This window comes from Platichthys flesus, chromosome 22 (genome assembly GCF_949316205.1).
Source record: "Platichthys flesus chromosome 22, fPlaFle2.1, whole genome shotgun sequence".
NCBI classification, from domain to species: domain Eukaryota; kingdom Metazoa; phylum Chordata; class Actinopteri; order Pleuronectiformes; family Pleuronectidae; genus Platichthys; species Platichthys flesus.
Window position 1 is genome coordinate 7,322,397 of NC_084966.1, and position 26,018 is coordinate 7,348,414.

General features: G+C 41.9%; 2 protein-coding genes across 2 annotated transcripts; both read left to right on the forward strand.

Moving 5' to 3' along the window:
- The first annotated feature begins 386 nt into the window (after positions 1-386).
- LOC133933236 (zinc finger protein 771-like) lies at positions 387-4,305 on the forward strand. The gene is made up of 2 exons (XM_062380187.1): positions 387-706; positions 1,976-4,305. Exons 1-2 carry the CDS (start codon positions 409-411, stop codon positions 2,884-2,886), a joined length of 1,209 nt encoding a protein of 402 aa, XP_062236171.1. The 5' UTR covers positions 387-408; the 3' UTR covers positions 2,887-4,305.
- Positions 4,306-7,551: 3,246 nt separating this feature from the next.
- Positions 7,552-13,646, forward strand: LOC133933234 (zinc finger protein OZF-like). Its single transcript, XM_062380185.1, has 2 exons — positions 7,552-7,915; positions 11,181-13,646. The coding sequence occupies exons 1-2, from the start codon at positions 7,612-7,614 to the stop codon at positions 12,257-12,259; spliced, it is 1,383 nt and encodes a 460-aa protein (XP_062236169.1). The 5' UTR covers positions 7,552-7,611; the 3' UTR covers positions 12,260-13,646.
- Positions 13,647-26,018: the final 12,372 nt, after the last annotated feature.

Genomic DNA, 26,018 nt, shown 5'->3' on the forward strand with positions numbered 1-26,018 from the left:
TTTTTCAATATAAGTACGAGTACAACAATTATATTTCTAACAGTTTGTTGATCAAGAGTTTGGTCATTTCATTTTTTTAACTTTTAAACTTTTTTTAAAAGAAGTATTTCCACTTCATTGTCTTATTACTTTTACTTGTTATGGAATATTACTTTACTGTCTCGGGACTTTTACCCAAGTGAATGACCCGAATTCTTCTTCCACCAGTGGTGTTGTTTATTTTTTGCTTATACTTTAGTACTTGTTTAACAAGTACGTAACAGAGTGTTTCTACTGTGCAGTATAAGTAGTTTCGTTTCCTCTCCGTCCTCCAGTCTAACAGGGGTCGCTGCTGGCTCGGAGTCTCTCTTTTCCTTCCGCAGTCTCTCTTTGTTCACTCAGAGACTCAACGTACGCAGAAGGAGGAACATGGCCGCCGTGCAGATGCTGCGGGTGTCCGTACATGAGCGGATCAGCGCTGCCGCTGAAGACGTTCTGATGCAGGTGGAGAAAGGAGGAGGAACGGCTCAAGTCCCGGCGCTGAGAGCTATGCTAACCGAGCGGCTAATGGCGGCGGCTGAGGAGATCCTCGCGGTGTTTGAGGAAACCGTGGCAGAGTACGAAGAGAGATACGAAGACCGAGTGGAGCGGACAGGGGAGGAGATCTGCCGCCAGAGGAGGCTGCTCGATGCCATGATGCAGCCCGTAGTCCGGCTTCACAGAGCAGGTCAGTCCCTAGAGGAACGCCAACAGGCTAAGGTTAGCTAGGATCAGCTCGAGCAGCGGAGTTGATACGTCACTTCCTGTCTCTGTCTGCTGCTCCACCACTTAACTGAATAATGTGAAGGATTTGATGCTGTTGTGAACGAGTCTGTGCAGAAAACCTGCTGCTGTGCTGCTCATGTCTGAAACAGAAAGTCAGGACCTCTGAGTTTTACCCACAGGTCTTGGGATTTAAAGTGTGTGTGTGTGTGTGTGTGTGTGTGTGTGTGTGTGTGTGTGTGTGTGTGTGTGTGTGTGTGTGTGTGTGTGTGTGTGTGTGTGTGTGTGTGTGTGTGTGTGTGTGTGTGTGTGTGTGTGTGTGAAGATGGCATTATAACTGAAACTCTAAACAATAAAGCAGGAGGGTGGGGGAAGGAGCCGTTTGGGCCAGATAAATAGCCTTCCCACTATGGCTTATAATAACATTTGCTGCTTAGGGTTAATCTTGAAGTTAGCTATAAATGTGTGTGCGTCACATCGCTTGTCAGTCTCACACCTGTCTTGATAAAAGGACAGACAGAGTGACGTTGTTTTGGTTTGGAGGATCTAAATGTTTACACAAACAGAACATACAGCTGATAGAGCAGGAACAACATATTATTTACTCCAATGAACAACAACACTGACCCACAAGGTGTCAGCCGAGTCAAGGCTAGTTTATGAAACACAAAATCAAACTGTCATAGTGGGGAGATTTGTCCAGCAACCATCAGAGGAGGATTGGACTGGGAGAGGCTCCTTGTCACATCCTGATTCCAGTCCCAAAAGGCGTGGAACTACGCCTGTGCACCAACAAGAGAGAACCAACTTGATTCGAGGCGACACCCTCCTTTCATTATTTTAACCACTCACATTACACCTGCTGTTAGAAATATTACAAACGCCTTCTGTTCGGTGCGACTATTGACTACCCCGTGCTACTGATTAAGCCAAGGCTGTGTATAAGTGCCCATAGCTATGCTGTTAACTTTTCATTGCTTCTTAATAAATACTTGTTGAATTAGACCAGACCGGCTCTTCTCATATTTGGGATAAACGAACACGTCGACACTTGTCTGAAAGTCGCTTAACCAACTAACTAACGTCCCCTCGCCCTGTTCTCCTCTGTAAGTGAAGTAATTGGTTTATTTAGCCTCAAAGTGAAAAACTTTTTGACCAGAACCCCTTTGTTTTATGCTGCTTCAAAACACCTAAGGAAACTCTGAAATGATAAACGTGTGTTTTTGTGTTTCAGGGTGTCCTGCAGATGTCCAGCAACTGATGGTGAATCAAGAAGAGGTTACTCCTGAACAGCAGCAGTGGAGCCCCCTTGTGGTCAAGGAGGACCCAGAGCCCCCCCACATTAAAGAAGAACAAGAGGAACCGTGGACCAATTGGGATGGACAGCAACTTCAAGGACTGGAAGAGGCTGATATCAATTTCACATTGACTCCTGTCGCCGTGAAGAGTGAAGATGATGAAGAGGAAGTTAAATCGCCAAAGCTTCATCCGAGTGAGACGAAGGAGAACAGAGGGAACCTAAGGGGCAATCTAGAGAAGGAGAAACCATTTAGTTGTTCTGAGTGCGGTAAAAGTTTTAATCAAAAGGGCAATCTAAATACACATATGAGGCGTCATACAGGAGAGAAGCCATTTAGTTGCTCTGAGTGTGGTAAAAGATTTAACCAAAAGGGCAGTCTAAATACACATATGAGGCATCATACAGGAGAGAAGCCATTTAGTTGCTCTGAGTGTGGTAAAAGCTTTAACACAAAGGGCAATCTAAATACACATATGAGGCGTCATACAGGAGAGAAGCCTTTTAAATGCTCTGAATGTGGTAAAAGATTTGACCAGACCAGCAATCTAAATTTACATATGATGCGTCATACAGGAGAGAAAACATTTAGTTGCTCTGAGTGTGGTAAAAGATTCAACCACAAGGGCAATCTAAATAACCATATGAGGTGTCATACAGGAGAGAAGCCATTTAGTTGCTCTGAGTGTGGTGAAAGATTTAACCAAAAGGGCAGTCTAAATACACATATGAGGCTTCATACAGGAGTGAAGCCATTTAGCTGTTCTGAGTGTGGTAAAAGATTTTACCAAAAGGGCAATCTAAATACACATATGAGGCGTCATACAGGAGAGAAACCATTATGTTGATCTGAGTGTGGTGAAAGCTTTAACCAAAGGATAACTCTAAATATCCATATGAAGAGTCATACAGGAGAGAAACCGTTTAGTTGCTCGGAGTGTGGTAAAAGATTTACTGAAAAGGGCAGTCTAAAAAAACATGAGGCGTCATTAGGGTTGCAAAATTCCGGGAATATTCAAAGTTGGAAACTTTCCATTGGAGTTAATGGGAATAAACTGGAAATTGTAAAGGTAATTTATACCAACTGTTGATCTTGTCATATACAGACATAAATATAAACATTTTGTTTAGTCACAAGCTGATTAGAGCCCTGAGGAAACTTTGGGCACTTGACTATATGCTTCTGTATCTTTGTGGCATTCTTAACATAGGTCTTCGCACAGTATTTGCAAATGTACACAGCTTTTCCTTCTACATTGGCTGGGGTGAAATTTCTCCACATATGAGAGTGCACGTGGCATTGTTCTGTAGAATAAGATGAGAAAAAAGCTTGTTAAAGAAACAAATGCAATGCCAGAGATATAAATAGTTAGCTAAACTATTGGAATCGTCTTTAAAAATATTTTACAATTGATGGATAAAATAATAGAAATAGGCTAGATGAATTATCCTCAATCAGCATGCTAATATATTTCCACAGTAATATCAACAAAACTTACCTTACTAGTCCTTGGGCTTATTCAGTAGTGTGGTCTCAATAGCCCTGCTGTAGTGCGCGGAATTATCTGTGCATGTGATGGAGGAATGCACAGTGCAGGGTTGAAGTTCAACGTGCAGCGTGTGCTTCAGTCCATACATCTTTAAAATATAGTTTTGAATGACGTTTCTATTGGTCAGTGATTAATTTGCGGTAAAAAAAAAATTGAAATTCCTGAGCTTAACTTCCCATGGAAAGTTCTGGAAAGTTTCCACCCATTACATTACATTTCATTTAGTTGACACTTTTATCCAAAATGACTTACAATAAGTGTATTCAACCCCGAGGGTACAGACCCAAGACAGCTAGAATCAAGAAAGTGCAACCCTAGGTGTCATACAGGAGACAAATCCTTTAGTTGCTATGACTGGTAAGAAATTTAAGATTCAGTCATATTATACGAGACGTGAGGATTCATAAAGGAGAGAAATTATTCAGTAGCAACCTTTGCATCAAAAGATTTTTTGGGATTTATCCGCTGATAATCATATTATACATATTCATTGTTAACAGTTTTTAAAGATTTGTGTTTATATCTTGTTTCTACTGATTTCTACATAATGTATCTATTTTTCATAATGTCCTTCATGTCATTTTAAGGTTAAAGTGTGTTCCTTGCACTGTATGAATGTGTGTTCTTAACTTGTTCATATGATTAAAAATGTTTGTTTTAAACTAATGGATTCTTCGTTTGTGAGATTCAATGACAGTGTGTGATCTCCTTTATGTATTGAATGTGTTTCAAAGAATTAAAGTCTAATAAAAAAGATAATGGCGTCGTCGCCCTCCTCTTCGTTTCTGTACGTAAGGAGGCTGCACTGGCTACAGTTGAAATGTCTCATCACGTGACTCATTAATCAGCTTCTCACAGTCAGACATGTTTGTTTACGTTTGACGTGAAGTTGGAACTGGGCAATTTCAGGTCAGAATATTGGACATGTTAGTCGTCTGGAATGCAGCATTACACCCCAACACACGGACAGTGAAGCAGCGGTGACGGAGGAGCCCTCGTTGTCATTAATGATGGTTAATGTCAAACACAGGGTTCCTACGTCATGGAATACCTGGAAAAGTCATGGCAATTGTAAAATGTCTATTTCCAGGCCTTGAAAAGTGCTTGAAAAATGTAAATCCCAAAAGTTTTGGAGAAGTCATGGAAATGTTTTATATTCATATTTTCATGTCATTCATTTACGCTGAGTTTTAAATAAATCATATCCTTTTAAAATAAATACACTCAAAATATAAGCAGGCGTACGCTCTCTCTGTCTATCTATAGTCGATGAAAAAGAAAAGGTTCATAATTTGAATTACATGTTTTTTCGTACCTTAAATTGTAATTTTGTGAAATGCTTCTGATGAACTCAACTCAAGATGTATATCCTGATTGACATGGTTCTGAATCGCATGGCTAAAGGTTAGCCTTAGATGTGAGTTACTCTCTGTTGTCTAAGCCTTTTTAAATCAAGAATATCTGCCCGACAACAGAAAATAGACATAGTGCTTTTCCCGTGATGTCTTGCAGGTGTGAAAGAGATCGACATCGTCGCAACACTGGACCACGTCCGCGACCAGAGGCCTGAGAGGGTTCGCACCAAGGTGAGTTAAATACAAAGACATTCCCGTCGTGTTAATATCATATTTCTTGTTTTTTTTAAATATGTATTAAACATATAATTTTAATGTAGCATACAGTACATGTACACAAACGCATAAACAATGCCACCAACAATAAATAAACCAATAAATACTGTATATTTGAAAGATCTGCCTTAAGCTAATACATCAGAATCAGAATCAGAATCATTTTATTTGCCAAGTATGTTTGCACATACAGGATGTTGCTTTGGTGTCGTTCGTTGGTGCACTCAACATAAAACAACAATATAAAAACAACAATATATACAGTAACAGAGTTATGGGCAGGTGCGGTGCTAAGGTGCAGAGATTGGTGAGAGTGCCAGTAATATATCAATTATAAATAATGTGAATTATGTGCGGGGGGGGGGCAGAGTCAGTGTGATGCTTGTTTGTGAGCCCCACTGCCATGGGGAAAAAACTGTTCAGATGGCGCAAGGTTTTAGTCCTGATGGCCCGGAACCTTTTTCCAGATGGGAGTCTCTGGAAAAGGTGGTGACCGAGATGGGAAGGATCAGCAATGATCTTGCGTGCTCTCTTACTGGTCCTGGAATGGAACAGGTCTAGGAGAGCCGGCAGGTCGCAGGCGATGACCTTCTCGGCTGACCAGATGATCCACTGCAGTCTGCCCTTGTCCTTGGCAGTAGAGGCAGCTAAACAGATGGTGATTGATGAGGTGATGATGGACTCAATGATGGCTGTGTAGAACTCAACCATCACTTTCCGCGGCATGTTGAATTTCTTCAGTTGCCGCAAACTTCAGGAGTTTGACAGAGGGATGGCTGGAGGTGCAGTTGGTGGTGTAGAGGGAGAAGAGTAGAGGGGAGAGTACGCAACCATGTGGGGCTACATTGCTGATGGTCCGGGGCTCAGAGACAAGCTTGTCCAGCCTCACGCGCTGCTTCCTGTCGGTCAGGAAGTTAGTGTTCCACATGCAGGTGGGCTCAGGCACGCTCAGCTGTGTCAGCTTGTCCCGGAGAAGAGCTGGGGAGATAGTGTTGAATGCGGAGCTGAAGTCCACAAAAAGGACCCTGGCGTAGGTGCCGGGGGAGTCGAGTTGACATATGCTGTTGATGTATAAGAATTTAAAATGGGTTGATCTTATCGCTCCTGTAATCGTTACATTTAATGGTTTGTCTGTGTTTCTTTTTCGTATCCAGGACCAGTTTGAGTTTTCGCTGACCGCCGTCACAGAGGAGGTCAACGCCATCCTCAAAGCTCTGCCCCAGTGAAGCCAGTAGGATCCAGACTGACCCTCGACCCCTCGACTCCCTCGCTCAGACTTCACTTTGCTTTTCCTCCCTGTGACGGTGAGGATGATAATCATCACCACGGCCTTTCTGTCTTTGTCGGGTGGTGACCCTTAAATGTGCCATCACGTAAAAATAAATTTAAAATGACGTGTGAAACTACACCAGGATGATTGAAACACATTAAAATAAAGAGGGTGCATGGGAATGAGCCACAGACGACTTAAAACATCAGATTTGGTTGCCGTGCTCCAATTCAAGCTGAAATCAAAGCAGAAACTTCATTGTTGAATGGCGTTTTGAATTCTCAGTGTTTACACATCTGTGGCGTCCCATCCTCTCCTCAAATGACTAACACCTGCAGAAAACACATCCATGCTACGTCCTTCTCTTTGTGCCCCACTCAGGTCTTTCAGACATGGATAAATCGCTGTTTACCTCACGCAAGTAAGAAAATGTAAAAAAAAAATGAAAGAAGTGATATACTTTGAAAAAAATATATAAATATATATATATATATATATATATAAATATTTCCGTGTTTAAATGCTGCAATCACTTTGTTTGACTTTTGTGACTTTCTAAACTTTCTCATCCTCATCACCAACTGTTTTTCGTCAATATAAGTACGAGTATGACAATTATATTTCTAGCAGTTTGTGGATCAAGAGTTTGGTCAGTTCATTTCATTTCATTTCATTAACTTTTCAACTTTTTAATGGATTGTTTATTATTTTTGCTTTCTGAACTGAACTTTATAATAATAAGTCGATGCTTTAGTGATGAAAATCATCCAAGGTTGAATCATAACAGATTCTTCTCTGTGGTAAAATTATTATATTGAATTATTGAGTATTTCTTCTTCACTGTCTTAGTACTTTCACTATTGGAATATAACGGTACTTTTACCTCAGTGAATGATCCGAACTCTTCTTCCAACATTGTTTAACTTTATTTTGTTGCTTATACTTTAGTACTTGTTTTACAAGTACTTGTAACATTGTATTTCTGCTGTGTAGTATTCGTACTTTCGTTTCCTCTTCGTCCTCCAGTTCCACAGGGGTCGCTGCTGGCTCGGAGCTCGGAGTCTCTCTTTACCTTCCGCTGGCTCTCTTTGTTCGCGCGGAGACTCAACGTTGGCAGAAAGGATGAACATGGCCGCCGTGCAGCTGCTGCGGGTGTCCGTACATGAGCGGATCAGCGCTGCCGCTGAAGACGTTCTGATGCAGGTGGAGAAAGGAGGAGGAATGGCTCAAGTCCCGGAGCTGAGAGCGATGCTAACCGAGCGGCTAATGGCGGCGGCTGAGGAGATCCTCGCGGTGTTTGAGGAAACCGTGGCAGAGTACAAAGACAGATACGACGACCGAGTTGAGCGGACAGAGGAGGAGATCAGCCGCCAGAGGAGGCTGCTCGATGCCATGATGCAGCCCGTAGTCCGGCTTCACAGAGCAGGTCAGTCACTAGAGGAACCGCTCACAGGCTAACGCTAGCTAGCATCAGCCCGAGCAGCGGTGTTCATGTCTGAAACAGAAAGTCGTGACACATTTCTCTGAGTTTTACCCACAGGTCTTGTGGTAGGATTTAAAATGTTTGCTTGTCCGTGTGTGTGTCTGTGAAGATGGCATTAGAACTGGAACTCTAAACATTAAAGCAGGAGGGTGGGGGCAAGAGCAGTTTGGGTCAGATATATAGCCTTCCCACCATGACTTATAATAACCTTTGCTGCTTAGTGTTAATCTTGAAGTTAGCTAGAAATGTGTGTGCGTCACATCGCTTGTCCGCCAGAAATAGGCTATGAGGAGCCAGAGTGGCGATGTAAATAAACATTCGACGAAGAAGAAGACGTCTCTTCTTTGTGTGTTTTGTTTTCAAAAAAAAAGTTACTCCGCCTAGTGTTCTGGCGATGAATTGCCTTGCAACACGCGCAACAGGTTAAGGAAGTATAAACCAAAACGGATCCGTCAATGCAGCTGCGTGGCCTTCCGCGGTTGCAGTCGCAGGACTATAATTAGGCCTTAACACATGTCTTGATAAAAGGACAGACAGAGTGACATTGTTTTGGTTTTGAGGATCTGAATGTTTACACAAACAGAACATACAGCTGATAGAGCAGGAACTAGGGCTGCTCAATTAATGGAATTTTAATCGTGATTTTGATTATGGTGTCAAACGATCTCTACACCGGTGATTTTCCACCTTTTTTGAGCCGCGGCACATTTTCTACATTTACAAATTCCCGGGGCACACCACCAACCAAAATGACACTCTATGGCCTAACACAGTACATATAATACATATAGTTAGTAATGTAACTTCTAAATGTATTAAAAAGGAAAAAAAATTATCATTTCAGCCCTTTATTACTCTTACCTTTAATGGGCACAAATTGAATCAGATTTAGGAAACAATCTTTGATTGAACTAAACTTTATTTAACAGAGACATATTATGCTCATTTTAGCAGTTGATGTGGTTTCTTGGGGTGAAATGTCTGGTCAGAATACCAAAAGGATCATTTAAAACAGGACCTTTTTACCCCGTCTAAAACAGCCCTCCTCAGAGTGACCTGTTTTGAGTGCCAACAGTTACTACCGCCGTTTACCCGCGCTTCATTGAATTTCTTCACTTTGACATTCAGAGGACTGGGCAGAAATCACATCGCCTCAACACCCACCGTGGGCCTTCGCGATGCTTTGTTTTAATTAAACAGTCGGATTCCCCTGGTCCGCACCAGTGAACATCGGCCAATGATATCGGTGAAAGTCAAGATTATTACCGATGTGCCGATGTCAGTAAACGAGGCGAATATAGGCCGCTACCGATGTTCAGCCGATACATCAGTGCAACATTAGATATTAGATAATTTCCCACGGCACATCTGACGATCTCTCACAACACACTAGTGTGCCGCGGCACACTGGTTGAAAATTACTGTTCTACACTACAACAATCGAGTTGAAATTATTATTTGGCATTTTTTTCGACGGAAAACTGATCGACGGAAAAGGGTAGAAACAGGGTTAATGATGATGGGCCTCATAGCCATCCCCACCCCTCTCTTTTCTCTCTGTCTGTCTGCTTGTGTGCTTGTAGGGGAGGGCATATGGGGACATTTCATAATGAGAGGGAATTTCAAAGTTCTCAGTTACAAAGGTTTTTTTTGGAGAGTGTTAGGGCTGCCATCATTAAGGGTTTGAATGCCCAATTCAGTCTTTCCCCCAAAGCATCCAACACAGCCCAGCTGACTGGCCCTCACTATCAAGCAGCCATAAAGAGAAGGAGGCGAGTCGTGTGTGTGGTGATCAGTGGTATATAAAAAACAGCGCGAGTGGAGAATTGCATAGGGAGGGCAGCACCGTCTGATCGACGGAAAAGGGTAGAAACACTTATCTTGTATGGGAACACTTCGAATTTGAAGAATTCAACGAGGAGCAGCAGCACACAATGTAGCGGCCGTGCCGCGGCCATTCTCAAGCGAGCAGCCGCCGGGCTGTTGACAGCGGACCCGCAATTCTCAGCGCCGGTCAGCCCGCGATTCTCCGCTTGTTGTTGTATGTTACCCGTTCAATGTAGGGGCTCGGGGGTTAATGATGATGGGCCTCATAGCCATCCCCACCCCTCTCTTTTCTCTCTGTCTGTCTGCTTGTGTGCTTGTAGGGGAGGGCATATGGGGACATTTCATAATGAGAGGGAATTTCAAAGTTCTCAGTTACAAAGGTTTTTTTTGGAGAGTGTTAGGGCTGCCATCATTAAGGGTTTGAATAACCGGGCACCGATATCGTGGTTTCACAGAGGAATAGGACATGCAGCCTTCATCAATGTTTACCTGAACCAGAAGTGAGTGACACTCACGGTTAGTCATTTAAAGAATAAAGCATAGACTTGAGAATAATAATAATCGTTTGAATAATCGTGATTTTGATATTGTCCAAAAGAAACGTGATTATGACTTTTCCCATAATCGAGCAGCCCTATCAGGAACATAACATTATTTACTCCAATGAACAACAACACTGACCCACAAGGTGTCAGCCGAGTCAAGGCTAGTTTATGAAACACAAAATCAAACTGTCATAGTGGGGAGATTGTCCCGCAACTATCAGAGGAGGATTGGACTGGGAGAGGCTCCTTGTCAGATCCTGGTTCCAGTGCCAAGAGGCGTGGGACTATGCCTGTGCATCAACAATGGAGAACCAAATTGATTTGTGGCGACACCCCTTCATTATTTTAACCACTCACATTACACCTGCTGTTATAAATATTACAAACGCCTACTGTTCGGCACGGCTACTGAATAAGACGAGGCTGTGTATAACTGCCCTTAGCTATGCTGTTAACTTTTCATTGCTTCTTAATTAATACTTGTTCAATTAGACCAGACCGGCTCTTCTCATATTTGGGATAAACAAACACGTCGACACTTGTCTGGAAGCAGCTCAACCAACTAACTAACGTCCCCTCGCCCTGTTCTCCTCTGTTAGTGACATAATTGCTTTATTTGGCCTCACAATGAAAACTTTTTGACCAGAACCCTTTTGTTTTATGCTGCTTCCTTTATGAGCTGCGTCGTAACACCAACTGTAAAAGACCTCAACATCTCTACTTCCTGAATGTGTTTGTTTAAAAATCACGACAGTGGAAATTAAGCGACACAACACAAGTTTTTCAAAACACTTAAGGAAACTCTGAAATGATAAACGTGTGCTTTTCTGTTTCAGTGTGTCCTGCAGTTGTCCAGCAACTGATGGTGAATAAAGAAGATGTTACCCCTGAGCAGCAGCAGTGGAGCCCCCTTGTGGTCAAGGAGGACCCAGAGCCCCCCCATATTAAAGAAGAACAGGAGGAACCGTGGACCAATTGGGATGGACAGCAACTTCAAGGACTGGAAGAGGCTGATATGAAGTTCACCTTAACTCCTGTCGCTGTGAAGAGTGAAGAAGATGAAGGGGAACTTAAATTGTCAATGCTTCATCCGAGTGAGACGAAGGAGTCCAGAGGGATCTTAATGGGCAATCTAAAGAAAGAGAAACCATTTAGTTGCTCTGAGTGTGGTAAAAGATTTGACCAAAAGGGCACTCTAAATACACATATGAGGCATCATACAGGAGAGAAGCCATTTAGTTGCCCTGAGTGTGGTAAAAGATTTAGCCAAAAGGGCAGTCTAAACACACACATGAGGCGTCATACAGGAGAGAAACCATTCTGTTGCTCTGAGTGTGGTAAAAGATTTAACACAAAGGGCAATCGAAATACACATATGAGGAGTCATACAGGAGAGAAGCCATTTAGTTGCTCTGAGTGTGGATCAAGATTCAACCAAAAGGGCAGTCTAGACATGCATATGAGGCGTCATACAGGCGAAAAGCCATTTGGTTGCCCTGAGTGTGGTACAAGATTTGACCAAAAGGGGAGTCTAAACATACATATGAGGCTTCATACAGGAGAAAAGCCATTTAGTTGCTCTGAGTGTGGTAAAAGATTTAACACAAAGGGCAATCTAAATACACATATGAGGCGTCATACAGAAGAGAAGCCTTTTAAATGCTCTGAATGTGGTAAAGGATTTGACCAGACGAGCAATCTAAATTTTCATATGAGGCATCATACAGGAGAGAAAACCTTTAGTTGCTCTGAGTGTGGTAAAAGATTCAACCACAAGGGCAATCTAAATAACCATATGAGGTGTCATACAGGAGAGAAGCCATTTAGTTGCTCTGAGTGTGGTGAAAGATTTAACCAAAAGGGCCATCTAAATAAACATATGAGGCGTCATACAGGAGAGAAACCATTTTGTTGATCTGAGTGTGGTAAAAGCTTTAACCAAAGGATAACTCTAAATATCCACATGAGGAGTCATACAGGAGAGAAACCGTTTAGTTGCTCGGAGTGTGGTAAAAGATTTACTGAAAGGGGCACTCTAAAAAAAATATGAGGCGTCATTAGGGTTGCAAAATTCTGGGAATATTCAAAGTTGGAAACTTTCCATTGGAGTTAATGGGAATAAACTGGAAATTGTATGGGTAATTTATACCAACTGTATTTACCTTGTCATATACAGACATAAATATAAACATTTTGTTTAGTCACGAGCTGATTAGAGCCCTGAGGAAACTTTGGGCACTTGACTATATGCTTCTCTATCTTTGTGGCATTCTTAACATTGGTCTTCGCACAGTATTTGCAAATGTACACAGCCTTTCCTTCTAGATTGGCTGGGGTGAAATGTCTCGTCTAAAGAGAGTGCACGTGGCATTGTTCTGTAGAATAAGATGAGAAAAAAGCTTGTAAAAAAAAAACGAATGCAATACCAGAGATATAAATTGTTAACTAAACAATTGGAATCGTCTTTAAAAATATTTTACAATTGATGGATAAATTAATAGAAATAGGCTAGATGAATTATCCTCAATCAGCATGCTAATATATTTCCACAGTAATATCAACAAAACTTACATTACTATTCCTTGGGCTTATTCAGTAGTGTGGTCTCAATAGCCCTGCTGTAGTGCGCAGAATTATCTGTGCATGTGATGGAGGAATGCACAGTGCAGGGTTGAAATTCAACGTGCAGCGTGAGCTTCATTCCATACATCTTTAAAATATAGTTTTGAATGACGTTTCTATTGGTCAGTGTTTAATTTGTGGTAAAAAAAAATTTAAATTCCCGAGCTTAACTTCCCATGGAAAGTTTCCACCCATTACATTACATTTCATTAAGCTGACACTTTTATCCAAAGCGACTTACAATAAGTGTATTCAACCCCGAGGGTACAGACCCAAGACAGCTAGAATCAAGAAAGTGCAACCCTGGGTGTCATACAGGAGACAAACCCTTCAGTTGCTATGACTGGTAAGAAATTTATGATTCAGTCCTATTATACGAGATGTGAGGATTCATATAGGAGAGAAATTATACAGTAGCAACCTTTGCATCAAAAGATTTTTTAGGATTTATCCGCTGATATTCATATTATACATATTGATTGTTAACTGTTTTAAATAGACTCATAACAGTTTTTAAAGATTTTTGCTTATATATCTTGTTTCTACTGATTTCTACATAATTTATCTATTTTTCATAATGTCCTTCATGTCATTTTAAGGTTAAAGTGTGTTCCTTGCACTGTATGAATGTGTGTTCTTAACTTGTTCATATGATTAAAAATGTTTGTTTTAAAACAATGGATTCTTCGTTTGTGAGATTCAATGACAGTGTGTGATCTCCTTTATGTATTGAATGTGTTTCAAAGAATTAAAGTCTAATAAAAAAGATAATGGCGTCGTCGCCCTCCTCTTCGTTTCTGTACGTAAGGAGGCTGCACTGGCTACAGTTGAAATGTCTCATCACGTGACTAATTAATCAGCTTCTCACAGTCAGACATGTTTGTTTACGTTTGACGTGAAGTTGGAACTGGGCAATTTCAGGTCAGAATATTGGACATGTTAGTCGTCTGGAATGCAGCATTACACCCCAACACACGGACAGTGAAGCAGCGGTGACGGAGGAGCCCTCGTTGTCATTAATGATGGTTAATGTCAAACACAGGGTTCCTACGTCATGGAATACCTGGAAAAGTCATGGCAATTGTAAAATGTCTATTTCCAGGCCTTGAAAAGTGCTTGAAAAATTTAAATCCCAAAAGTTTTGGAGAAGTCATGGAAATGTTTTATATTCATATTTTCATGTCATTCATTTACGCTGAGTTTTAAATAAATCATATCCTTTTAAAATAAATACACTCAAAATATAAGCAGGCATACGCTCTCTCTGTCTATCTATAGTCGATGAAAAAGAAAAGGTTCATAATTTGAATTACATGTTTTTTCGTACCTAAAATTGTAATTTTGTGAAATGCTTCTGATGAACTCAACTCAAGATGTATATCCTGATTGACATGGTTCTGAATCGCATGGCTAAAGGTGAGCTTTAGATGTGAATTACTCTCTGTTGTCTAAGCCTTTTTAAATCAAGAATATCTGCACGACAACAGAAAATAGACAAAGTGCTTTTCCCGTGATGTCTTGCAGGTGTGAAAGAGATCCACATCGCCGCTACACTGGACCATGTCCGCGACCAGAGGCCTGAGATGGTTCGCACCAAGGTGAGTTAAATACAAAGACATTCCCGTCGTGTTGATATCATATTTCTTGTTTTTAAAATATATATTAAAGGTATCATGTTAATGTAGCATACAGTACATGTACACAAATGCATAAACAATGCCACCAACAATAAATAAACCAATAAATACTGTATATTTGAAAGATCTGCCTTTAGCTCATACATCAGAATCAGAATCAGAATCATTTAATTTGCCAAGTATGTTTGCACATACAGGAAATTGCTTTGGTGTCGTTCGTTGGTGCACTCAACATAAAACAACAATATAAAAACAACAATATATACAGTAACAGAGTTATGGGCAGGTGCGGTGCTAAGGTGCAGAGATTGGTGAGAGTGCCAGTAATATATCAATTATAAATAATGTGAATTATGTGCGGGGGGGGGGGGGGGCAGAGTCAGTGTGATGCTTGTTTGTGATAGTATTGAATGCGGAGCTGAAGTCTGCAAACAGGACCCTGGCGTGGGTGCCGGGGAGTCAAGTTGACATATGCTGTTTATATATAAGAATTTAAAATGGGTTGATCTGATCGCTCCTGTAATCGTTACATTTAATGGTTTGTCTGTGTTTCTTTTCTGTATCCAGGACCAGTTTGAGTTTTCGCTGAGCGCCGTCGCAGAGGAGGTCAACGCCATCCTCAAAGCTCTGCCCCAGTGAAGCCAGTAGGATCCAGACTGACCCTCGACCCCTAGACTCCCTTGCTCAGACTTTACTTTGCTTTTCCTCCCTGTGACGATGAGGAAGATATAATCACCACGGCCTTTCTGTCTTTGTCGGGTGGTGACCCTTAAATGTGCCATCACGTAAAAAGACATTTAAAATGACATGTGAATGGGCGACACAGGCAAAGCTCTGATTTGAAATGCTTGTGGGGCCAGTGTGATGTGTTCAGGGACGTTCAGAGTGTTGCATTTTAATGAAAACTACACCAGGATGATTGAAACACATTCAAATAAAGGGGATGCATGGGAATGAGCCACAGACGACTTAAAACATCAGATTTGGTTGCCGATTCAAGCCGAAATCAAAGCAGAAACTTCATAGTTGAATGGCGTTTTGAATTCTCAGTGTTTACACATCTGTGGCGTCCCATCCTCTCCTCAAATTACTAACATTTGCAGAAAACACATCCATGCTGCGTCCTTCTCTTTGTGCCCCACTCAGGTCTTTCTGAAATGGATAATATCGCTGTTTACCTCACGCAAGTAAGAAAAAGTAAAATAAAATGAAAGAAGTGATATATATATATATATATATATATTTTCGTGTTTAAATGCTGCAATCAATTGGTTAGACTTTTGTGACTTTCTAAACTTTTTCATCCTCATCACCAACAGTTTTTCGTCAATTTAAGTAGGAGTATGACAATTATATTTCTAACAGTTTGTTGATCAAGAGTTTGGTCATTTCATTTCATTAACTTTTCAACTTTTTAATGGATTGTTTATTATTTTGCTTTCTGAACTGAACTTTATAATAATAAGTCGGTGCTTTAGTGATGAAAATCATCCAAGGTTGAATCATAACAGATTCTTCTCTGTGGTAAAATTATTACATTGAATTATTGAGTATTTCTTCCTCACTGTCTTAGTACTTTTACTAATGGAATATTACTTTGTTGTCTTGGTACTTTTACCTCAGTGAATGATCCGATCTCTTCTTCCAACATTGTCTATGTATTAAGTTGCTTATACTTTAGTACTTGTTTTACAAGTACTTGTAACATAGTATTTCTTCTGTGCAGTATTCGTACTTTCCTCTTCGTCCTCCAGTCCCACAGGGGTAGCTACTGGCTCGGAGCTCGGAGTCTATCTTTTCCTTCCGCTGGCTCTCTTTGTTCGCGCGGAGACTCAACGTAGGCAGAAAGGATGAACATGGCCGCCGTGCAGCTGCTGCGGGTGTCCGTACATGAGCGGATCAGCGCTGCCGCTGAAGACGTTCTGATGCAGGTGGAGAAAGGAGGAGGAACGGCTCAAGTCCCGGCGCTGAGAGCGATGCTAACCGAGCGGCTAATGGCGGCGGCTGAGGAGATCCTCGCGGTGTTTGAGGAAACCGTGGCAGAGTACGAAGACAGATACGAAGACCGAGTGAAGCGGACAGAGGAGGAGATCAGCCGCCAGAGGAGGCTGCTCGATGCCGTGATGCAGCCCGTAGTCCGGCTTCACAGAGCAGGTCAGTCCCTAGAGGAACCGCTCACAGGCTAACGCTAGCTAGCATCAGCCCGAGCAGCGGTGTTCATGTCTGAAACAGAAAGTCGTGACACATTTCTCTGAGTTTTACCCACAGGTCTTGTGGTGGGATTTAAAATGTTTGCCTTTCCGTGTGTGTGTGTCTGTGAAGATGGCATTAGAACTGAAACTCTAAACATTAAAGCAGGAGGGTGGGGGCAAGAGCAGTTTGGGTCAGATAATAGGCCTTCCCACCATGATTTTGACCCATCTGGTGCAGGACACACAGAGCAGTGAGCGGCCATGTACGGCACTCGGGGAGTAGATGTTGGGGAAGTAAGGTGCCTTGCTCAGGGGCACTAGACAGGGTAGAGAGACTCTTGGATTTTTGGACAGATCAATCCGTTTCGTCTTTTGTTTTCTCTTCGTGGAGTCGAACCAGAGACCTTCTCTGCCCATAGTCCAAGTTTCTGCCACTAGACCACCGCCTCTCCCTAACCTTAGCAGCAAATAACCTTTGCTGCTTAGTGTTTATCTTGAAGTTAGCTAGAAATGTGTGTGCGTCACATCGCTTGTCAGACAGAGTGACATTGTTTTGGTTTTGAGGATCTGAATGTTTACACAAACAGAACATACAGCTGATAGAGCAGGAACTAGGGCTGCTCAATTAATGGAATTTTAATCGTGATTTCGATTATGGTGTCAAACGATCTCTACACCAGTGATTTTCTACCTTTTTTGAGCCGCAGCACATTTTCTACATTTACAAATTCCCGGGGCACACCACCAACCAAAATGACACTCTATGGCCTAACACAGTACATATAATACATATAGTTAGTAATATAACTTCTAAATGTATTAAAAAGCAAAAAAATGATCATTTCAGCCCTTTATTACTCTTACCTTTAATGGGCACAAATTGAATCAGATTTAGGAAACAATCTTTGATTGAACTAAACTTTATTTAACAGAGACATATTATGCTCATTTTAGCAGTTGATGTGGTTTATTGGGGTGAAATGTCTGGTCAGAATACCAAAAGGATCATTTAAAACAGGACCTTTTTACCCCGTCTAAAACAGCCCTCCTCAGAGTGACCTGTTTTGAGTGCCAACAGTTACTCCCGCCGTTTACCCGCGCTTCATTGAATTTCTTCACTTTGACATTCAGAGGACTGGGCAGAAATCACATCGCTTCAACACCCACCTTGGGCCTTCGGGATGCTTTGTTTTAATTAAACAGTCGGATTCCCCTGGTCCGCACCAGTTCTAAGAAAGCTGCTAGGCGCCAGCCGAGGCGCACCGCCGGAGGGGCCCCCCGCGCGAACGGAGGGTTCCCCCAGCGGGCGCTGTAGCTAAGGTGATCCGCGAGAAGGGACAGACACATGTCCGACCGCCGTACCCGGCCCCCTCCAACTGGTCCCGCCTTCCGCACCGGCGAGGGACACGGCCCCGTGGCTCCAAGAGAAAGAAAGCCCCCGCATCAGCGACGCTGTGAGGCTCCGCGGACGAGCACCCTCCCCCTCACTAAAAAAACATTGAGGCGTGCCACACACCGAGCCTCTGTCGACGTGGAGAGGAGGGCGAAGGGGCGACTGCTCCCCCAGCCGCGGAACGTGCCCAACGGTTTAACCACAAATACCAATGAACATCGGCCAATGATATCGGTGAAAGTCAAGATTATTACCGATGTGCCGATGTTAGTAAACGAGGCGAATATAGGCAGCTACCGATGTTCGGCCGATACATCAGTGCAACATTAGATATTAGATAATTGCCCATGGCACATCTGAGGGTCTCTCACGGCACACTAGTGTGCCGCGGCACACTGGTTGAAAATCACTGTTCTACACTAAAACAATCGAGTTGAAATTATTATTTGGCATTTTTTTCGAAAGAGACGCGCATGCCCAATTCAGTCTTTCCCCCAAAGCATCCAACACATCCCAGCTGACTGGCCCTCACTATCAAGCAGCCGTAAAGAGAAGGAGGCGAGTCGTGTGTGTGGTGATCAGTGGTATACAAAAAACAGCACGAGTGGAGAATTGCAGAGGGAGGGCAGCACCGTCTGATCGACGGAAAAGGGTAGAAACAGTTATCTTGTATGGGAACACTTCGGATTTTGAAGAATTCAACGAGGAGCAGCAGCACACAATGTAGCACAACAGCGGCCCCGCAATTCTCAGCGCCGGTCAGCCCGCGATTCTCCGCTTGTTGTTGTATGTTACCCATTCAATGTAGGGGCTCGGGGGTAAATGATGATGGTCCTCATAGCCATCCCCACCCCTCTCTTTTCTCTCTGTCTGTCTGCTTGTGTGCTTGTAGGGGAGGGCTTATGGGGACATTTCATAATGAGAGGGAATTTCAAAGTTCTCAGTTACAAAGGTTTTTTTTGGAGAGTGTTAGGGCTGCCATCATTAAGGGTTTGAATAACCGGGCACCGATATCCTGGTTTCACAGAGGAATAGGACATGCAGCCGTCATCAGTGTTTACCTGAACCAGAAGTGATTTACACTCACGGTTAGTCATTTAAAGAATAAAGCATAGACTTGAGAATAAGGGCACACAATAATCGTTTGAATAATCGTGATTTTGATACTGTCCAAAAGAAACGTGATTATGACTTTTCCCATAATCGAGCAGCCCTATCAGGAACATAACATTATTTACTCCAATGAACAACAACACTGACCCACAAGGTGTCAGCCGAGTCAAGGCTAGTTTATGAAACACAAAATCAAACTGTCATAGTGGGGAGATTGTCCCGCAACTATCAGAGGAGGATTGGACTGGGAGAGGCTCCTTGTCACATCCTGGTTCCAGTGCCAAGAGGCGTGGGACTACGCCTGTGCATCAACAATGGAGAACCAAATTGATTTGCGGCGACACCCCTTCATTATTTTAACCACTCACATTACACCTGCTGTTATAAGTATTACAAACGCCTACTGTTCGGCGCGGCTACTGAATAAGACGAGGCTGTGTATAATTGCCCTTAGCTATGCTGTTAACTTTTCATTGCTTCTTAATTAATACTGGTTGAATTAGACCAGACCGGCTCTTCTCATATTTGGGATAAACAAACACGTCGACACTTGTCTGGAAGCAGCTCAACCAACTAACTAACGTCCTGTTCTCCTCTGTTAGTGACATAATTGCTTTATTTGGCCTCACAATGAAAAAGGTTTGGACCAAAACCCCTTTGTTTTATGCTGCTTCCTTTATGAGCTGCGTTGTAACACCAACTGTAAAAGACCTCAACATCTCTACTTCCTGAATGTGTTTGTTTAAAAATCACGACAGTCGACATTAAGCGACACAACACAAGTTTTTCAAAACACTTAAGGAAACTCTGAAATGATAAACGTGTACTTTTGTGTTTCAGTGTGTCCTGCAGATGTCCAGCAACTGATGGTTAATAAAGAAGATGTTACCCCTGAGCAGCAGCAGTGGAGCCTCCTTGTGGTCAAGGAGGACCCAGAGCCCCCCCATATTAAAGAAGAACAGGAGGAACCGTGGACCAATTGGGATGGACAGCAACTTCAAGGACTGGAAGAGGCTGATATGAAGTTTACCTTAACTCCTGTCGCTGTGAAGAGTGAAGAAGATGAAGGGGAACTTAAATTGTCAAAGCTTCATCCGAGTGAGACGAAGGAGTCCAGAGGGAACTTAATGGGCAATCTAAAGAAAGAGAAACCATTTAGTTGCTCTGAGTGTGGTAAAAGATTTAACCAAAAGGGCACTCTACATACACATATGAGGCGTCATACAGGAGAGAAGCCATTTAGTTGCTCTGAGTGTGGTAAAAGATTTAACACAAAGGGCAATCGAAATACACATATGAGGCGTCATACAGGAGAGAGGCCATTTAGTTGCTCTGAGTGTGGTGAAAGATTTATCCAGATGAGTAGTCTGAATACACATATAAGGCGTCATACAGGAGAGAAGCCATTTAGTTGCTCTGAGTGTGGATCAAGATTCAACCAAAAGGGCAGTCTAGACATGCATATGAGGCGTCATACAGGAGAGAAGCCATTTAGTTGCTCTGAGTGTGGTAAAAGATTTAGCACAAAGGGCAATCTAAATACACACATGAGGCGTCATACAGGAGAGAGGCCATTTAGTTGCTCTGAGTGTGGTGAAAGATTTATCCAAAAGAGCAATCTGAAATCACATATGAGGCGTCATACAGGAGAGAAACCATTAAATCACACAATAAAAAGGTATTGATGACGTTTTATTATTGAGTGGTATTTTATTTTCTGAACTAAACTTTATAATAATAAGTCGATGCCTCTCTCTTGCATGGTGTATAAACTGTGTTAAAATGAATGTGCCCCCGAAATTTCTATATCTCTTCCAATGTATACCTATTTTCCTTACTAAACGTTTCTTTAGTAAGGAACCACACAATTTCCCAATTCATATGGAACAAAAAGCACCCTAGAATTAAAAAAGACACTTTACAAAAACCTAAGGAGCTGGTTGGTCTAGCCCTCCCCAGCTTCTTACTCTATTACTGGGCAACAAATACTAGAGCCATGTTACACTGCTGTTGCACTAATGACACATTATGGATAATGCTTTCTCATATGGAGAGACAAAGGAATTCTATCTTTTAACCATCTTTAAATTGATGGTAAATTTGCTTCTTTTGGTCAGTTAGCACAGGTTTACAGCTTACCTTCAACTCACTTTTTCAGGTATTTGCAGTTAAGAGATTTTGTACCTATCCGCTTTCCGAATTTTTCCACCACTCCGTCTCCCACACTTATAAACACCATCCTCAAAATTAACCCTTACCAGAAATGTACCATATCAAGGATTTACCATACTCTTCTTGCGCACCAATCCTCAATCACTGATGCTCTGCGTACGGCATGGTCGGTTGGTTTTAATATAGAGATAGACCCTGCGGTATTGGAGCATGCTTTGAAAATGGGTCCACTCATCCTCTGTCTGTGCCAGGCATTGAGTCTTACAATGTAGTAGTGCACAGGGTCCATTGGTCCAAGAGTAAAATGGCTCGTATATATTCCCAGGTGTAGACTCAAGCTGTGACCTGTGCCATTTAGGACCGGCCAGTCCCCTTCATTTAATGACGCTAGAAAAAATTAAGTACTCTTTGCACCTCTACTTATAGGCCGTTAGGTGAACCCTGTTATTGTTTCATCCCGCTCCACAGTCCGGCATCTACAGAATCTTTAGCTCTTAAAAAAGATTGAGTCATGCTAAACTACCAAAAAAAAATGAGCCTAATGGATTCCAAACAGTGCTGTATATATAGCCGCGTCCAAGAAAAACAATGAGGCACATATACGATAATGTTATGTTTATGTTAAGTCATTTAGATCAAGATCTAACATGGACTGTGAACACCCACCACACTGAAGAAATCAGGGCAAAGACTGTACTTCCTACTTCAGCTGAGGAAGTGCAAAATATCATCACCCATCATCTGTGGATAGTGTCCTGACATGACCATGGACTTTTCAAAACACTGAGGTTAGGAAAATTGCTCTGCTGCTACAAGACCAGAACAGAGAGACTGAGGAGGAGCTTCTTTCTTCAAGCAGAATGCTGAGAACATACAATGACTATATAAACTGCAATTACACTTTTTTTCACACTTGCAAATGAACTGTACACACGCTGCACATAATATTCCATCATGCTGTTTATGAAAAATATTTCTTGATCTTTCTTTCTTCACACTCGCAAACGAAATTTCACTACATGCTTTACATTAGTATTTCTATGTATGTGACAAATAAACCGCCTTCCTTATATCAATAAAAGGCAGTAAATGTACTTATACCAATGACCAATTGTTCGTTCATTTATTCATTCATTTAGTCATCCATTCATTCTTCCACAAATGAAAACAACATTGATCAACCTTAAAAACAATCTTTATTAAAAAATTGAAATATGACATACAAAACTGTACAAAACAGAATAAAGAATAACAGATTAAGGACACTCAGTCCTCACTGTCAGTGTCAGGACAGTTATCTTCCAGTTCCTCAGTTTGTTTTGTGTTGGCACAATTACAACAACGACATAAGTCTGTGCAACACAGTCCTGCAGAAAAACCGGAACATCTGCCTGTCTCACAGGCACTTTTGCAGCCGCAGTGTATCACATGCAAAACACAAATTTCTGATGATCCAGGTGTCTGCTTACGGCCCCTGGAAGTAAGGTACACAATATCTTGACAAACAGACAACACTTTCAAATGCAAGTCATCAGCAATGTTGACATAGTGATCCAGTGTTGGCTCCTCAGTGGCGCCTATAACCCAGCTAACTAGATTGTATAAGGCAAGGGGAACAACAGTTTGTGCTTCAGTGACATTCACATTTTCAGAAGTTGGAGGCCATGGGCATGACATGACAGGATTCTCATTAAGATGTATTTTTAAGAACAACGCTGCTGTATATAGTGTCCTTATGTCCTCTTGTGTTGTTTGGAATTTTGTTGTCCCTTTTTCAGTCTCGCTGTCTGTGTAGCTCAACTCACTAGACAGTGTGGTTTCCCCACCTGATGGATAAGGTAGCATGTCCACGAGTCCTTCTGTTGACAGAGTCTCTGCAAAAACCAGCTCGCAGACGTTGCGCTTGGTGGGGATGTGAAACACCAGCTGGGGGAAATCACGAGTCAGCCTCTTCTTCAACATATCCTGTCTGAAACACAACAAAACTGTGACAATTGAGAGTTACAGGAGTACCATCAAAAGCAGAGAGTGGTGGAGGTGATACAAGACATTACAGGCTAGAACTGCCATACAGCACATTTAACACAAAAGATGCCCAAGAAAGGCACACATCACAAACCACACAACACAAACACAGAATACACATTAGCTGTTCTCCTCGTTGCCAACTGGTACATGTCTGTGCAAACACCCAGACTTAAAAACAGTTTCTCCAAACAGGCCTGTCACACACATTTTGTGTAAAGCTGGCCTTGCACATGACAAATAATAAGGCTTGAGAGAAAAATGCATTGCAGTTACCTGTAGTTTGAAGCATCAAGACCTTTATTTGCTTTCACCAGTTCAATGAAGGCCTTCCTCAGCTGGCCCATTCTCAGTACCTCTTGGTTGAAAAGCAGCCTGTGGCGAATTATCCTCTCACAGAATATCTCAAAGCTTACATCAAACACATATCTAAGTGTTGTGATTGTGTGCACAAACAAACAGAATGCAGATGAATGTTTACTTACATAATGTTAAGTTAGTAGCTCCTTGAAATGCAATATAATAAATAACTTCCTTATTTTTCTCTGGTTTTTCAGGCCTCGTCAAAAACCTGGTGTACTGATTGTAACATCCTTTGTGGTACTGCACCTCCAGAGCCACACAGTCTTTGTCTTTTATATGTATCAGAATACTTTGGTCTTCCTTCAACTTAGCAGATTTCTACAATTGGCCTTTACTAAACAAAAAGGATAGCTCAATGAGTTTGTTGACATATCTCCAACACCTAATTTTACCTTTCAGTTACTCTACCACAGTGTGTGTGTGTGTGTGTGTGTGTGTGTGTCTGTTAACCTGCTGTTAATGTTTCAGCCTTTTAGAGAGGATCCCTTTGTCGTTTACCTGCTCGGCTGATTAACTTCTCCTTCTATTTGCAAATTATGCACAGGGCAGGAAGGACGGTTGGCGATTGGCAGCCCTGAACAGGATCGCAGTTTCTTTGTTGGAATCGTGCTGCTAGAAGTAGATGGAATGGCCTTGTGGTCTTCCCTAGCTTCTTGTCTCTCACGTGCGAGACGTCTTTCCACCATTGCGATGGCGTTTTTGTCTGTAAATCTACGGTAGCATGTGAGATGGAAGGCAGCATCCTCGGGAATATTGTCAAACTCCAACACTCCAACAATCAACACAGTGTTTGAAGTTCTCAGCCATGTCCCGACACTGCCACTTCAACCTGAGCCACTTTTGTAGGCTTGTCCTATATGTATTCCATCGAGTAGTAGTTAAATAATTTATTTTGTTTGACTGAAGTATTATGCATTCAACCATGTTTGCTTTTCGATTTATTACACTCTGGTGTGTCTTCTTCTTCGTCGTCCGTACTGCTCGATGAAGTCATGGGGGCCGCCATCTTGCCAGTCTGTTGACAAAGAGCAGCTACCTCATTGGCGTAGCATGATCACGTGTCGAACCATGCCACCACTCGCGGCCAAAATCTTATTACGCTCTGAAGAAACTAATTCTGCATAAATCATAATTGCATCAACAATCGACTAGAATTTCAGCGACAAACATTTTTTGGGTAGCTGTAATGTGTATCCCCACCATTTGACTGTCTGATATGTTATCCTCTCATTTATTATCTGTGAGGACTATTGTACATTAAGTCTTGTTTTGAGATTTCTACAAATAAATCCAATATAAAAATTTTAATATAAGTCGATGATTTAGTGATGCAAAATATCCAAGGTTGAATAATAATAGATTCCTCTCTGTGGTATAATAATAATACAGTAAATCATTTAGCATCTTAAAAAGGTAAAGTAAAAATTAACTTTGTTGCCATTTTAGACAGATTATTCATATTCAGCTAATCTAATTTAGGAAAGTCAATGTATTTAAGTTCTACGGAGCCCATGAAAGGTCATGGAAAAGATTTTGAATCCAATACTTGTGTAAACAGCAGCTTCAGGGGAAGAAAGGATGACGTTATAATTAGTAGTAGCAGTATTACAACAAACTAACTCAAAGAAAAAAAAATCGTCACACGGTGTGACTGTGGCATGGCTTCAGAGTTTTTACACACGCCATCACAATGCGATGTTCTGTATCGCGGACATACATGGACCATCAATCCTTTGATGCTGAGCAGTCAACAAATAACTCTCTCTCTCTCTTTTTCTCTCTCTCAGAATTGGGACATTTCCTCAAAATATGTAAACATTGAGTACGGCGAAGGTTCATCCTATGCCAAAGGAGACAATGTTGTCATAACTCCACTGTGCATTGTCCTTTCACCACCAAACTTCTGTGTCATGATCAGAGTCCAAGCCTGTAAAGCTCTAAGTGTCAATATTTCCTCAGGGACAAAGCGCCACCTACTGACCATTGTGAAAATGAAGTTGTTGTAACATTGTCCACTTGACACCAAATTGCTCAAGCTACATCAGAGACCCTACTTGAACATATCTATTAGTCTGTATGTAATAATTCTGACGGCGCCACCTACTGGCAACAGGAAATAAACAACTATCATTCAATTTACCTGAAGTTTTCACATTG

Excerpts from the sequence above, each read along its gene's own strand:
- LOC133933236 (XM_062380187.1), top strand. The coding sequence starts at position 409 with ATGGCCGCCGTGCAGATGCTGCGGGTGTCCGTACATGAGCGGATCAGC. Across the intron at positions 707-1,975 it reads AGTCCGGCTTCACAGAGCAG|GGTGTCCTGCAGATGTCCAG; the intron begins GTCAGTCCCTAG and ends TTTGTGTTTCAG.
- LOC133933234 (XM_062380185.1), top strand. The coding sequence starts at position 7,612 with ATGAACATGGCCGCCGTGCAGCTGCTGCGGGTGTCCGTACATGAGCGG. Across the intron at positions 7,916-11,180 it reads AGTCCGGCTTCACAGAGCAG|TGTGTCCTGCAGTTGTCCAG; the intron begins GTCAGTCACTAG and ends TTTCTGTTTCAG.